At 42.1% G+C, this 16062-nt stretch overlaps 1 protein-coding gene across 1 annotated transcript; it reads right to left on the bottom strand.

Moving 5' to 3' along the window:
* Positions 1–1432: 1432 nt before the first annotated feature.
* Positions 1433–13946, bottom strand: LOC139931077 (DENN domain-containing protein 2A-like). The gene is made up of 19 exons (XM_071924479.2): positions 13888–13946; positions 11957–13087; positions 11378–11433; positions 10601–10695; positions 10190–10399; positions 9299–9392; positions 9118–9168; positions 8725–8948; positions 8221–8330; positions 7472–7541; positions 6757–6834; positions 6493–6633; positions 5579–5727; positions 3766–3943; positions 3240–3281; positions 2958–3066; positions 2424–2693; positions 2254–2340; positions 1433–2125 (listed from the first exon to the last, which is right to left on the bottom strand). Exons 1-19 carry the CDS (start codon positions 13944–13946, stop codon positions 2094–2096), a joined length of 3186 nt encoding a protein of 1061 aa, XP_071780580.2. The 3' UTR covers positions 1433–2093.
* Positions 13947–16062: the final 2116 nt, after the last annotated feature.

Genomic DNA, 16062 nt, shown 5'->3' with positions numbered 1-16062 from the left:
GACCTTTGAAGGGGACTTTGCAGGGAAGATTAGAGTTTAAACAAGCTATTGTTGTCTCTAAGTGGCAGATAAGTACTGTATGCTCTCTGTCTGACTGAAAACACTGACATTTGTGTTCCCAGAGAGATGTTCCATCAGCAGGTTTTCCATGAAAATACACCCATGCAGGATGCAAGGCATTAGGGTCAACCCTGCTGACTGGAATTTATCAAAACCACACTGTAATTAGCTCCACACTAACAAGCCAGTTGTGTTGAGCTGCAGCCAGGATTATTTAGGAGGAAATAGTATGTGACAATTTGGGTTTGGTGTACAACCATCTACGCACACATATACACACACACACACACACACAGCACCAAGAAGCTGAGTAAGTAAGTAAACATTTCAGCAGCCGTCAGTGCTCTTCTCTCACCACATCCATTCATCTTCCTGGGACGCCTCCTGTCCCGCAGCACAGCAGCTCTCCCACCTTGGGAGCGAGACAAGAAGCTGAGGTGGAATTTTCACATTTGTTACCCTTTTGACAGCTTTACTGTGCATGTGTGTTTGCGTGTGTGTATGTGTATACATGTTAATCTATATCTGTTTATGTATATATGTGTACAAACTGAATATGTATGTGTGCATGCATGTAGTATATATGCATGTGTGTATGTGCGTGCATATGTGTCTACTATGTGCTGTGTGTGTGTATGTGCAGCCACATCTGTGTTGGCGTGCATGTGGGTGTGTGAACTTGCCACTAACTGGGTGACAGGTTGGGTGCTGCGTGACGCCCTGGGGCCCTCAGGCTTGCTCAGCAGGCACAAGCCGAACACACTATTCCTAACACAATACACTACTATGCTCTGCTCTGCACCTGTGTTATGTTTTCATGCTGACAAAGATGTGCTTTCCTTTTTCGGGGTGAAGATCTGTGTTTTGTTTCCGTGACTCAGAGACTAAAATAGTAAGCTCTAAACCAACGTTCTTTGTAGTGAAGAGGGCAAATAACTTATGACACACAAACACAGTGGTGCATGGTTAGCAAATGGGTGGAATGGGTATTACTCACATGATGAGGATGCTTAATTCCCGTTCATTCCCATTTGATTTGCCAATAAAAACACAGGCTTTCAAAGAAGTGAATCTCTAGTGTGTAATAAAAACCACACTGTAAAATATACACCGCATTACTGGACAGTGTGATACGAATTATGTGTTCTCAACAATCATAATCTGCAGTGTAATTATGTGTAATTTCACAAAACAAAGTGTTAAGAAAATTTAAATTAAATAAAGTTTAAGGTGGAATCCAAAGATTATATGAGACCAGAGATACACAAGATAAGGCCGTTCTCTCCCATGAACACTACACAAGATAATAACACTCAGTCACAAAACAGAGAGAGAATATTTATTTATTCATTCAACACTCAAAGCACTCGTGACATTCTGACTGTTATGAGTAAAATACAGTTGAAGCGTGGAAAACAGTCCTATATCAGTTTTGGTCAATCATTGTCAGTACCAGGATTGTCCAACCTGTTAAAATATACTACTGCCCTCTAGTGGATTGAGGAATTACTACAACCAAGAGGTTTTGAGGTCACTTGTACTCAGAACTGCTGGTTAGAAAAAAAAATAGAATTGATTTGTAATACTACTACTTACGCACAACAAAATACCTAAGATCATCATCAGCTGGTGTTGTTGTACTTGTGACCAGTGTTCTCTGTAGAATATTGTTTGAAGAGCAATGCTGCAACCAGCATCTCAGTCTCTTGAACATTTCCTACATGAATTAAGTCTGATGTGTCTCCACAGTCCCAAGGCTCTTTTGAGATGTGGGATACAGTAACATCTCTCTCTGGTAGGGACACTAAGTGGTTAGAGAACTTAACTCTCATAACTGAAAGATCGCAAGTTTGACCCCCACAACAGCCACAAGTCCTCGCAAAGTGTCCTTGAGCAAGACATTGCTCATTGTCAGTCGCTCTGGATAAGAGTGTCAGCAAAATGCCTAAAATGTTGATATTCTTTAGTCCTATTTCTTCAGTCCCTGGAGTCTTATTCCTTTTCTTGTCTCTTCTTGTGCTGTTGTAGTGACATCACTTCTTCGAGAGAAATTTCATTTTGTTTCCTAGAGATAATGGAAAAGGAACAAAAGTGGCTTAACGTGAGACTGAGCCTAGGCCATCTGCAGAAAGCTTGTCTCACGAAAATGAAGATATTCTGATAGAGAACAGTTGAGAAACAGCAGTTCCTTACCCAAGCCTTTGAGGAACCTGTTGACCCTCCGGTGTTCATTGTCGTGGATGGAGTCTAGATACTCCTGCACCCTCACTTCAAAGAGTCCTGGGGAGAGAGAAAGAATCATGAACCATCGAATCAACTCCCTCCCAACAGCTCACCCTCGGCTTACTGCTGCACCTCTGTACCTCGCAGAGCCTGCCTGTGGAGCTCTCGTTCCTGGATGAACCAGCCAAACATCTGGGTCTCCATGAACACCTCCAGGAAGCGACGCACGCTCTTCGACGGGACCGCTTTACGGAAACCCTCCCGCTGGAAGGAGCAGGGGACCGGGGAGGAGGATGAGGAGGAGTAGCCGTCCTCCCGTTCGCTGCTGATGAAGAGCGGATAGTGGCCTACCAGCTCCACGAAGAAACGAACAAAGGCCTCGGACACAACGGTGCTGAGATGGCCAGAGTCTGGAGAGAAGTTGGACGGACATTGTAACATACAGTATGTACAACAAAACACTATTCCAATGTACTACTGATCAAATGGCTCAATTGCATGACTAAATGCATGTTACTACCAATTTTCACAGAGCATTTCAAAGAGCTGAAATGAGAGTCCTAGATCTTTGTGGCTCTAAAAAATGTGGATGGTTTAGACTTCTGTTCTTGATAGGAACATTTTCCTCTCATCCCCCATAGTATACTATTGTCAAACACCTTGTCATGTCTCACCATTAGCTGTGTCTCCTCCTCTCTCGCTAGCTAGCTCTCTTCTCCTCTCCAGAACATTCTCCAGGGCTGATTGGAGCTTAGAGGGCAGGATGGAGTCCTCATCATCCAACTGCAAGGGACGGGACAGGAGAGAATAAGCCTATATAAATTATGTACATGTGTGTGTTGAAATAAATCCTTGCACACCTGCACATGTGCGCATGTGTGTGGTTACACATGCAGAAGGACACACACAAACAAACATAGAAAAGATACACACACACACATCTATGAAGGGCCCACCTGTCTGAGGAAACGACTGTTTCCAAGATCCACAACCAGAACCTGTGTAAGGGAAAATTAAGGTAAGTTACTGTGATGTACATTGTTTTTGGATTTATGTTCTTTGATCTCTGTGAAGCACTTTGTGATGAAGCCCACTGAGCATTTGTACGTTGGTTAGCTAAATGGTTATAGATGTCTAGGCTAAAAATAGGCTATATGGGTAAGTAAAAGTTTAACATACGTCTATGTCTTAGACTACGTCTTCTGGGGTATATGACAAAAAAATAAAGCATTATGTTGTGCATAATGTATTAAAGTAACTGGTCTAAAACTGGGCTATAACCAAAAAGATCCATGGCTATATGAGAGGTAAAGCATAGACACAACATTGAAATCACATCTAGTGGGATCTGTTAAAAGCACTTTATGAGTAAATCTGCACTGACTTGACCTAACTGTAGGTAGGTAAAGCAAGTCGCTGGATCCAGTTACACCCCAACACTAAGTATTAGCGTCTAACCCCCCTGTCTATGTCCTGCCTGACCTCCTCCAGGGGCAGCTCAGTGAGCTGGGGCAGGGAGCTGGACAGCAGGCCGACGATGAAGGGGGTCGGGGTGCAGACGATGTCCAGCATGGCCGAGGGCAGCACAGGGATGTAGGTGTGCTGCCATACAAACGGGTAGAGCAACGCCACCACCGCATGGCAGCACTGGGACAGGGTGCTGCAAGGAGGGACGCAGGGAGAGTGATGTAATGAGAGGAGGAAATAGAAGGAGTGGTGAATAAAGGAGTGGTGAAAGACTAGTCATTGGTTACACAGGAGTCAGATGTGTTTTTATGATGAACAAACAAGCACAAAGTGTGTATGTTTTGTACACGGAATGAAATAGGGAGAGACAGAGATGGAAAGAAAGGAGAAGAGAGAGATGGAAAGAAAATAAAAGAGACAGAGATTGAAAGAAGGAGAGAGAGAGACAGAAGGGAAGAAAGAAGAAGAGACAGACATGGAAAGAAAGAGTGAGAGACATGGAAAGAAATAGAAAGAGACAGAGATGGAAAGAAGGAGAGAGAGACAGAAGGAAACAAAGAAGAAGAGACAGACATAGAAAGAAAGAGGGAGAGACAGATATGGAAAGAAATAGAAAGAGACAGAGATGGAAAGAAGGAGAGAGAGACAGGTGGAAATACAGAAGAGACAGAGATGGAAAGAAAGGACAAGAGAAATGGAAAGAAAGAGAAAGAGATGGAAAGAAAAGAGACAGAGATGGGGAAAAAAGAGAAAGATACAGATATGGGAAAAAAGAGGGAGACAGAGATGGAAAGAAAGAGAAAGAGACAGAGATGGAAAAGAGAGAAAGAGATAGATGGAAAGAAAGGGGAAGAGACAGAGATGGAACGAAGGAGAGAAAGAGACAGATTGAAAGAAAGTGGAAGAGACAGAGATGGAAAGGAGAGAAAGAGACAGATTGAAAGAAAGTACAAGAGACAGAGATGGAAAGAAGGAGAGAAAGACAGATGGAAAGAAAGAGGAACAGATGGAAAAATGAGAAAGAGAGAGAGATGGAAAGAAAGCCGAAAAGACAGAGATGGAAAGAAAGAGGAAGAGACAGAGATGGGAAGAAAGGGGAAAAGACAGAGATGGGAAGAAAGAAGAAGGCAGTCCAACAAAGGTGTATCAACTGTGCTGCAAAATAACCAACCGGCAATATAATACGACAATATAGGAATTGTTCTATGACACTATATTTGAAAATGAAGATCGGCTTGGCTTATTAGTAGTCTAATTTGATTGATGAGAATATCCAATGGGGACAAAAGCTTCAACACAACCAATTGCTTATCCTCACCACATGAGGGCGCTACGGTCTCAAATATGTGTTAATACCATGGTTAATACACGGCGGGTGACTAATTCCCCACAGTACCAATATTTCCCAGAGAGGAACACAGCGCTACATAATTCCTTCACACACGTCACTCGACTTTGCATTCCGGTCCTCTACTACTGCGACCTCTCTATCTGGCTCCCACTGGCTTTTCCCTGAAGAAAAAACAAACTGGCCTCTCAGCACAACAGCTCAACAGCAGGCCGCCCTCAAAATATCTCTCAGGCATGTTCCCTGCTTGGACAAAACTGGGACGGCCTTCAAGTCTATTTCAGCAAGTAGATAAAAGAATGCACCCGCGTCTGGACCACCCACATTCATAATAACTTCATAATAAAAACATTCCTGACATTTTCATCTAACATCTGATTTCTCCATATCTAAATAGACAGGAAAAAAAAGTGTTTTCCGATTTATTTTTTCCAATTTTTTTTAGTGCAATTTCACATTTTAAGAGCAATGACCGCCGACCTGAGTTTGTCGGCGGTGAAGATGACCCTGCGCTCCAGCAGCAGAGATCCGAGCACCCTAAGGAGCAGCCGCAGGCTCAGACAGGAGAACAGACACTCAAAGTCCACATGCTCCAGGCGCGAGTCAGAGGGCCGGCAGAGCTCCATCACCTGGGAACGGAGAGGGCAGACAGAGGGAAAATATGTTAAAAATCTATGACCTTAAAGGGGCATTAAGTAATCTATGATCTTTATCGACCTCTATTGGCGACTAGTAGGAATTGCAGCAACCTCAATAGAACTCATCTCCTCCTACACAAGTCTCTGGCACAGCCCCAACCCCTCTCATCCCCTTATAGCTGCCTGTAATTGACACAAACAATAAAGTCACATTTTCACAATAGAGACGAGTAAGCTAGCTAATTAGAGCACAGATCCAACAGAAATGTCTCGTGATGAGGTGATATATCACGATGCAAAATACTGTAATAATAATATTTCTTTGTTATTTGCTATTTTTGGTTTGAGATTGAAGCTTTTGTGAATGGGTGAAGAGACTTTTTTCCAAAACAGAGTACAGGCCAGTAAGTGAGTTTTGAAAGCCAGAAATCTCAGCACCTGCGGAAGTAATCGTTGAGTCATTGCTATTGATCAACAACCGATATATAATGATATATAATGACAGATATATAATGATAATCTAAATAAGTAAATAAGCAGAAAAAGATCATACTTATTGCCCCTTAAAATGTATTTTGATAGAGCAGGCAGAAGTTCACAAATCAGTCAAAAATTAATTGCAGCTGTGGAACAAAAAATATTTTTCTCCTTCCAGTAATGTTTTTGTTTTTAACATTTTTTAAAAACTGGTCACAATTTCGTTCAGATCATGGTCTCCATCACCATAAACTACAGATCGCCTCCAGTGTCACTCACTTCGGTGCCTGAACCAGGGAGGAAGGTTTTGATGGTGATGGTTCTGCCTGGAGCTGGAAACTGGGCCTCCATGATGGCTCTCATAAAGGGCTGGACCAGGGCTGGAGACAGAGCCCTCCGCCTCTCCACCTCGTCCAGCACCTACAGTACACACACACACACACATTAAGTGAATGGGTGTATGTGTCTGGCTCCGTCTGGCATCCCTATGGATTTGCTTTCATGTGAATAACATGTATCATCAAGAAGAAGAGAGTGGTTTACCTTGGAGAACAGGTTGAAACAGCCAAGGTGACTAACGATGCAGTAGACTTCTGGGAGATGTTTGCCTTTTCCACTAGGCTGAGAAGAAAAGGAGGAGGAGGAGGTTTATACATCACTCCTTTTGGGGTAAAAACCTTGTATCTCCAAATCGTCAACTTTTCAGAAACTACGAAAATCAGCTTTGGTTTTAGCTTGTCGGCCATAAATGTTTTTGAGTTTATGTAATCGGTTTCGAAAGGATTTCATAAGTCTGAGGGCTGTTGAATGTTTGTGCAGTCTTTCAGTGAAAAACGTGAAAATGCCCAAAATTGGAGTTACAAAGTTTTCACATGGCAGCAGCAATATACAGTAATTCTTTGCTCAACAAAATAGGTCTTGCCGTGTGAAACTTTGAAATATGAGACTATGAAACATTCATCTACACACCAACAGAATTAAACACACACACAGAAACACATACTACATAGAAACACATGCAGACACACACACACACACACACACACACACACACACACACACACACACTTTCTCAGTCTCACACACTTCCTCCCAGACTCTGAGATTGACTGTTTTCCCACAGGCACGCTGACTATTTTGGCACAGTTATTTACTCAGCTGACATCATGGTATTTAGCCACTTCCTGTTCAGTAGCTCTACCGAATGTCACTAAATAAATGTACAGCACATGTATTTATTCTGCTGGTTTCTATTTACCAGTAAACGCCGGCAGTATCCAAACCTCCTGCTGCCATCCTCGCCAGTCAAAACAAAGGAGAACATCTCACTGTGAGGGATGAGCCAAAACAAACACACAAATAAACATCTGATGGGCAGATTGTCATACTGTTATTAATTATTATGAACTATTATGGACTGTACATAATACATATGAACAGTGAGACCCTCATGGATATTTATACCCATACACACATTCACACACCTATAATACTCATGATATTTATTTTTATTCAACTGTCCAGCCCACATGGATTTACAAGATGCATCTATACATCACACTGCAGTCATGTATAACATAAACAGGGCAAAATTTCCAGTGTTAATGAGTTGAATTTTGATATTGATATTTGATTTGGATATTGCGGCTGTTATAAACACTAATGTTGATTTTTACATTCTTAGAGTTAAATTAGTACTGACTATTATGCTGTGAAGATACACTGAATGTACAAAATATTGTCTCAAAGTTTAAAAATCCTTCTTTAACTCGTCTGCTTCTCTTAATCTACATCTCCTCCTTTGTGATTGGTATAGATTTAATAAGGGAAATCAATAAGGGATAATGGCTTTTACCTGGATTCACCTCATCAGAGTAGCCTACTTCATGAAAAGAGTAAGTGTCACTAATATTTTGTACATTCAGTGTATTTTGAAACATGTAGTCACACATATTCAAACACACACACCTTCACACAGTGGATCCTAGTGTGTGATGTGGGTCTCACCTTGGGTAGTTCTCTACTGGCTCCCAGTCTTTAGCATCAGGGAAACAGAACTGAGGAATGATCCTCAGCTGATCCTCCGTCTCCCTCATGAACTTGAAGCTCCGCTCCAGCTGCACCACAGGTAAAGCAGGGACACTAGCTTACCAACCTCTAAAACCTTTGCCTCTTACATGCGTTCTCATTAACTTTGTTTTTATTCCAGTTATTAATCGATGTTTAGCAAATAAAATCTTAATTAGCTGGCAGAAGTTTGCACATCAATAAGTCTGTTTATGAATAAATATTATCAGGTTGCAGTTATGAATTAGGTAGAGTTAAATTCCTGCTGCATAGAGCCAAAATCAGATTTCCCTGGTTTAAAGCATCTCCCTTGCTATTTCAGCTCCTTGGACAGGATATTGTATGGAACAGACTTGGGATCAGTTGCTAAATTACATTCTTTGAATTGTTTTGAATGTTTACTTTTGTCTGCCTGGGGTTTTTAACTGCTCCTCTGCTCCTTACCTTGGGAGGGAACTGCTGTGTGACCTCCGGCAGATAGGCGGCGCCGGCCTTGGCCTTCTGCAGTGACACAACTAGGAAGTACTCAAACAGCTGGCGCTGGTGCAGCTCCTGCCTCGCTCCCTGGTCCAGAGAGCTGGTTCTGGTGTTGGTACCGTTGTAGTGGACCTGAGTCTGGCTTGGCTGGCTCAGTATGGACTGGACCGACACGAGGCGCTGACGGTGAGCTGGGAGAGAAGAAGAAAGATGCAATGCTGGTAGAAATTGGAGGTGCTCAGTTAAAAAGCTAAAGAAAGACAAAGTGAGGGGCACACAGATCAAGAACTTGCAAAAACTAGAAGAATATCCAGCACTCTCAAAATTTAGTAAGGCCATTGTTCCATTGTGATACTCTACCTTTGGCTCTGTCTTCAACTTCACTTTCCGAGTCACTGTTTTCATCTGTAACTGCAGACAGAAGTAGGGTTTATTAAGTCAAAAGATCCACCAAAGGTTTATTTAGATAGTTTGCATGATGAAGTGTTCTACAGCAGAATAAGCTTTCCTTATAAGATCACCAACATCACAGCAACCTCACCTCTCCCTGAGCTGGTCTCAGCATAATGATAGACCCTTCTCAGGTGTTTCTTCCCAATCCGAGCCTCAAAGATGCTGTTGATCTTCAGTACAACCTGTTGATAAAACGTAATGCATGTGACTCATCAACTCATGATGAATATCTGTTCTGATTTGTGCATATCTGTTGTTTTGAATTGGAATATCACTGTTTATACACACACACACAAACTAATATACAAAGCCTGGGTACAGAAATACTACAACCTGATATTTTTCCCTTCAGGTGAAACAAAACTCCCAATAATGATGTTTTGGTCGCTACAGTGGAACTCGGCAGCCATAATGGATTCAGGTTAAAGTTGAATGAGACTGAATAAATGTTCCCTCTGCAAGTGATTAAATAATCATTAAACAATGTTTTGGCAGTCATAAAGCGATGTGGCAGGCATTGTGGGTGTAGGATGAAATCCAGCATGACTCAATTGTTTGCAAATACACCAAAAAACCATGACTATATAAAGTACCAGTTCTTCTGTAATTGAGGCCTGTTAACATACACAACTGCACGCAAACACACTACAGCTGCACAATATCAACAAATAAATCAGACCCTCCCTAAAAAACTTATTTTTTCTGAATATTGCAATTGCGATACAACACAGCTTTGTTTTTGTTTTGTTTTTTACACTATTTCTCTTTTAGAAATTCAGTTTGAATAAAATTAAAGATTTTCTCCAACATGCAACATGATGTCTTGGACAGGGATTCTGCACAACACCAGAAAACACCTTTCCTTCTAAAAAAAAAAAAGAAAGAAATTGCAGCCTCCTTGCAATTTTGATATGTTGTTGGATTAAATATCCAGCCCTAACACATACACATGCACATGCACAGTCACACACACACACACCGTTGGTATCCTGCGGCAGGCGCGGCTGTAGGGATCCCCAGGCAGCCAGGCGGTCTGTTCGGGCCCGGTGGGGGTGGAGGGAGGGCTCAGCTGGGGTGGAGATGAAACCCCCCCGCTGCCGGTGCTGTGGGTCTGCTGGTTGGATCTCCGCAGGTCCAGCAGCTTAAAACTCCTGGCTGAATTCTGCCTGAAGAAGCCCGGCCTCGACGCCTATTAGTGAACATCCAAAAAACATCCAGATCTCAAGCAGGATGGAAGTGTGCCACACAGAATCCACATTTCTGAAATAGCACAAGCCTTTCATAGTCTTCTAAAGTAACAGAAATAGAAGTGTTTTCACTATAAAGCACACATCTCAGAGCAGGATAATACAGTGGTGATTGCATTATGTGTAGCATGTACTGCAGGAACCTTGGTGGTGTCTGCACCAGGAGAGGAGGGCAGAGACTGCTGGGAACACTGACTGTCCACCTCAATGTCCTCATATGGGTTCTCCTTTGACGAGTCTGCAGGAAGAACAAAGATGGCAACATTCAACTCATGGTTATTAGTGTTTTTCCAATTACTGTTTTTATGCATTAAAAAGTATATAGTAGGGTTCAACCGAAATGGGTTTGCGAAGGCCGATACTTCCACCATTTCTTTTGCTTTTTTGCATTAGCCTTTAGATCATGTGACACTACACTGAATGTACAAAATATTGGGGACATCTTCCTGATATGGAGTTGTACAATCCACATCTCAGTTGTCTCAAAGCTTAAAAATCCTTCTCTAACTCGTCTGCTTCTCTTTATCTACAGCTCCTCCTTTGTGATTGCTATAGTTTTAATAAGGGAAATCAATAAGGGGTAATGGCTTTAACCTGGATTCACCTCATTAGTGTACTTCATGAAGAGAGTAAGTGTCCCTAATATTTTGTACTTAGTGTAAAAGTCTCCTTTGAAACCCATGCTATTGAAATTCTAACCCAACCCACCTATTCAATGCTAGGGGACGCTCTGGAATAGATTACTATGTTTAAGTGAAAAATGAATTTACAATGGTAAAAAGTTAGAAAACTCCTTAGAAAAAAATCCCTGTTTATTAGAGATATGGGCACATGAGTAGAATAGAATACAATACAATAGAATAGAATAGAATACAATAGAATACAATAGAATACAATAGAATAGAATAGAGGTTTCTAACCCAGGATGTCTTCATAGTGATGTTCCTGAGACAGCGTGCGAGAGAAGAGGGAACTAGTCGACTGACTGTGAGACTCTCTGTAGAAAAGTACAAGTTAATATGTACAGTATAATTAATTTGTATACATATAGAGTTGTATACATATAACCATAATACAAAAAAAAAATACAATATTTTTGCTACATTTGCTATTATTAGAGTTCGACTGATAAAGGATTTTGAAGGACAATACTGATATCAATGTTTTTGTATTGAATCTGCCTCTATTCAATATCTTTATATTTTGCCATTTTCATGACAAAAAGAGAGTCAAGTATTCAGTGTTTTCGTTTTGATATTCGTTTAGGGTTAGCAGCTATTTAAGGCAGGGTGACTGACCTCCCATATGCAATGGTAGGGGAAACTGGGATACCTTACTACCCATCAAGGAAGAACTTATTCACAAAAAACATTATTGGCCAATTAAATGAACAAATAAAATGTCCTTGAAGGTTTTTATGTGGCAGTAGTCAAGGAGGAATCATCATATCCATCATATCGCCAGTGGATCACATGACAGGCCAATATCCGATATTTAATAAAAGGCCAGTATCGGCAAATGGATATCCATACCTGTTGATGTTGTCTCGGAGCCTGTCACCCCTGGGTCTCCTGTAGGTGCCGGGGGTCAGCTGAGGGGAGGCGGAGGGCAGCGGGGGGAGGTTCCTGCGCCCTCTCCCCTGCCTCTGGCTCTTCCCTGCGGGGGCGGTGTTGGTTGGGTGCTGGAAGGTGCGCTGGGGCTTGGGGACTGGGTTGATGGGTGGCGCCCCCGGCTCTGTGTACACGTTCTCTTGGGGTTCTTTCCCTTCTCCGGTCCCAAAGGACTTGGCAGCACCCATCACCGCGTCGGACTCCACCTGCCTGTCCTTGCTGGGCGGGCTGAAGTAGTTTCCGAGCTCTGCGGGGGTTTTAACGTGGTTTTCTCCCATCGCCTGCTCCAGCTTTCGAAACAGAGTGAATACGGCTCTCTTTTCCTGCGTAGTTTGTTCCGCTGTTTTCCTGTCTTTGCTTTTCCTCAGCGTCCCTACCTGCTGCTTCACAGCCTCCATGGGTGAACAAGGCCTTGAATCCCCAAGCTCTCCTGCATTCTCCTTCCCATTGCTCTGCTTCTCCTTGTGGGCTGCTCTCCTACACTCCTCCCCTCTTTGGATCTCACTTTTACCATCACTGCTCTTGAGTGTCCCTCTTTGCTGTTTCGCAGGCTCAACCGGTGAACAAGGCCTCGAATCCCCAAGCTTTCCTACATTCTCTTTCCCAAGGTCCTGCTTCTCCTTGTGGGCTGCTCTCCTGCAACCCTCCACGTTCTGCTCATCAGTAGGTTTACCGTTGTTTTTAGTTAGGGATTCTGTCCTTTTTACACCGGCGCATGGGCCTGGAGAGGAGGAGGTCGGCGGCGTCTGAGTGGACTCCTTCCCCTCCCACTGTGAGATCTTCTCCTTGATGTTTCCTCCGTGGGTCCTGGGGAGCTTGCCGCCCACCAGCGGGGCGTTTTCGTTACCGTGAGGGTCGAAGGTCGGCCTCCTGTGAGCCATCATGGGTGATCCTCGGTTGCTCAGGTTGTCCAGAGGGGTGAAGGGGAGTTTCAGCGTCCCCTCTCGTCCCTGCTCAGCTCCCTTGTTTTGCACAGAGGCAAAGTCACCACTCGTCCCACCAAGATAGCTCTTCTTGAACCTAAAACACAAAAAAATGAGCATCATTTTTACAAAAGGGTGATGTGAACATTGATATGGACACAAAGTCAACACATGAAATAGCACAAAGTGATAACAGACTGCTAATAAACATGACCCAAATGAAATAAAAACTAAAAAATTATCCAAATAAAATAGATAAGAATAAAATGGTGACACCTTGTGATACCTTACTCATTGAAGGTCATATTTTGACCATATTTTACAAAATTCCTCAGTAATACACATCATCATCTTACCCAATGATATGAACATGCACTAACCTTTATAGTCATAGCTCATTCATTACCTGCATTTGACTAGGGAAACCACTGACTACGTTAACACCAGGCTAAGGAACTGACCGCTACCAGATCTTCCTGAACTCCCAGTGCGCTCTTTGTGACTGCCAGTGAGGGGACAGTCAGTCTTTTTCTGGCGACAGTGGGAAAATCCAGCCCTGGTCTCCAGTCTGGGAGTAAATGCCAGAGGACAAGCCTATGACCGAGCATCTTCTTCTCATCAGCCTCGCTAAATAAACACATACTTGGACCAGGGCCCACTTCATCAAACATTATGTTTTAATAAATAAACCGGAGGAAATGGGAACCCTAAGTTGAAAGACCTTTTGTGACTTTTCCTTAATGGACACAATGAGTAAAGGCTTTTTGGGACCAACCTATAAATCTTGTTACTTATTTCTCAAGCTCAGAGGGAATTTGAGAGATACGATGGCTGATTTCACAAGCAAAAAAAAAAAAAGTTCAGTTATCCCACAGAAAAGCCCACTCTGATGCAAACCTGTTGACAGTGGAGTAGATGCAGTCTGGCCCTGCAGTCATTCTCTTAGCAGCCGCCATGATCACTGTACACCTGAGAGAGAGAGAGAGAGAGAGAGAGAGAGAGAGACAGAGAGACAGAGAGACAGAGAAAGAGTAAAGCATCTTTAGCCAATTCTTCCATCAGTTCTGGCATTCAGAGCTTGGATTTGAACTTCACATAACTTTTATTGACATCCTGTCTGGCTCGGTTTCAATGGAGGGCTTAAGTGTCAAGTGACTCTGAATGCTTTTTCATTGGCTTCTCGCCCCACCAAGAAACAATTCTGGAGAAAATGCTGGTGTGAAGGAATCTAATGACAGCAAGACTGGATGAGACTTTGAGTGGTTTCGTTCTTACTTGCCAAGTCTACACTGTCAAAATGCCCATTTTAAGTCATTTCATCTTGAATTGAGAATCATGATTTGGTAACATTTTCCAATACGATACACACAATCTTAGTAGTTATCAAGGAACGAGTAAGGAACGGATAGCAATGCATCATTACTTCATGATTACCTTCCCATGATTACCTTTAAGTTGAAAAAATGGTAACTAATGGAAAGGTAATCACGAAGCAATGATGCATTACCAGTAACCACTCAGTATGGTGCTCTACTTTACTTGAGGGGACACAAAAATAGTAACTAATATGGAGTTAATGAGGAAGTAATGATTTGTTATTGTTTACGTGCCATTTAGCACCTTATTCAGAGCTAATCAGGAACGATTCATTAAGAAAGTGTTCATTATGCGGATTCACAGATATCCAGGAACTAATCATGAGATACTGGTTCATTAACATGGTATCTAACAGTCTGATCTTAAGTAACTTATCATTATCTACTACTAGTACTTGATTCAGAGTTATTCAGGAACTACTATTTGTTAACTAGCAGTTTGTTCCTGATTTGTTCCTTACTCTAGATTTTACTAGATTTTGTGTACCGTATTGTAAAGTGTTACCCAGGATTTTCTTAATACAACTGAGGAAATCTGCTAATTGATGAGATAATTTCCGTAAACGTAGATTCCAATGCAAATCAACTTGTTTTAAACATTTTCTTGAGTCAGGTGACATCTTGAAACAGGTGTAAGCAGTCAGACTCTGAAAATATCGTCACTTGTTTTAAGAATTTGTTTGAAACTATAGTGGGACTGCATTAGAAAAAAAAGGGAAGCTATCTCACCACACTGGCAGATTTTTTCACACAAGAATCAATCTGAGATTAAGTGATTTATTAAGATTGACGTTTAATGCAGCGTGACTTCTGTTTACTCACAGCGGAGCCAGCTGGGCAGACTCAAGGAAAAAGCATGACAGCCAGGGGATTCAGTGTGACTCCCAAGAGGAGTTCATCACACAAATCAACATTTCAAGTCCACAGTCATCACTCTTCTCTCCCTATCATTTCCTTTCATATATTCTCTCCTGTTTCCTCCTCTCTTCTCCTCTCCTCTCCTCTCCTCTCCTCTCCTCTCACTCTTCCACATCGCTCAGGCCAATGTTTCAAAGTTCAGTGGCCTCTCAGATAATCCTTTGTATTTTCCAGCTCTGGGACTGTTGTCATCATTTGTTTAGTTGATACGAAGCCCAAGTGGCAGTGTGAATAAGCAGAGGGACAGCGTTTGTCTCCTAAAGCAGCAGAGTAGCTGATAAGCTGGGAAACAGACATTCAGATACACAATTATGTATGATAAGGAAGGAGAACATACCATCCAGAGCTGCGCGATTAATCAAAAACTAAAAGGCTGTTGCAGTTTACATTTTTTCTCAAAGGGAAAGATGTTCAAGACGGCTTCCTAAACAAGACACTGGTGTTGTGTAGAATTTCTATTTTATCTTCTATTTTATCTTATTTTCTCCCCTGTAGACATTTCATTACAATTATTTAAGTGCTGAAAAAGAAACTGTGTCGTAGTAAATGCTCTGCCCTCATGTAGTGTAATTCATATTCAGCAACAAAATCTCAGTATGATTTTTTTATCAGTGTCATCCAGTCTTATCAGCATCCATATCTTAATGGACCGACCCAAAGCGACTAGAGATGTTTGTTCATCCACAGGCAAAGACAAATGTAGAGAAAGTGAGCAGATTAATACAGCCGACTAAAATCCCACTGCAAGTACACACAATTTTATATATCAAATGCCATA

This window comes from Centroberyx gerrardi, chromosome 24, assembly GCF_048128805.1.
Source record: "Centroberyx gerrardi isolate f3 chromosome 24, fCenGer3.hap1.cur.20231027, whole genome shotgun sequence".
Lineage (NCBI taxonomy): Eukaryota > Metazoa > Chordata > Actinopteri > Beryciformes > Berycidae > Centroberyx > Centroberyx gerrardi.
This window is presented reverse-complemented; position numbering and strand designations above follow the sequence as displayed.

Coding starts and splice junctions, on each gene's coding strand:
- LOC139931077 (XM_071924479.2), bottom strand. CDS start 13,946: ATGGCGGCTGCTAAGAGAATGACTGCAGGGCCAGACTGCATCTACTCC. Junction 5,728..6,492: donor TCCCTGGTTCAGGCACCGAA/GTGAGTGACACT, acceptor CTCCGTTCCCAG/GTGATGGAGCTCTGCCGGCC. Junction 2,341..2,423: donor CCACAGGCAGGCTCTGCGAG/GTACAGAGGTGC, acceptor CTCTCTCCCCAG/GACTCTTTGAAGTGAGGGTG.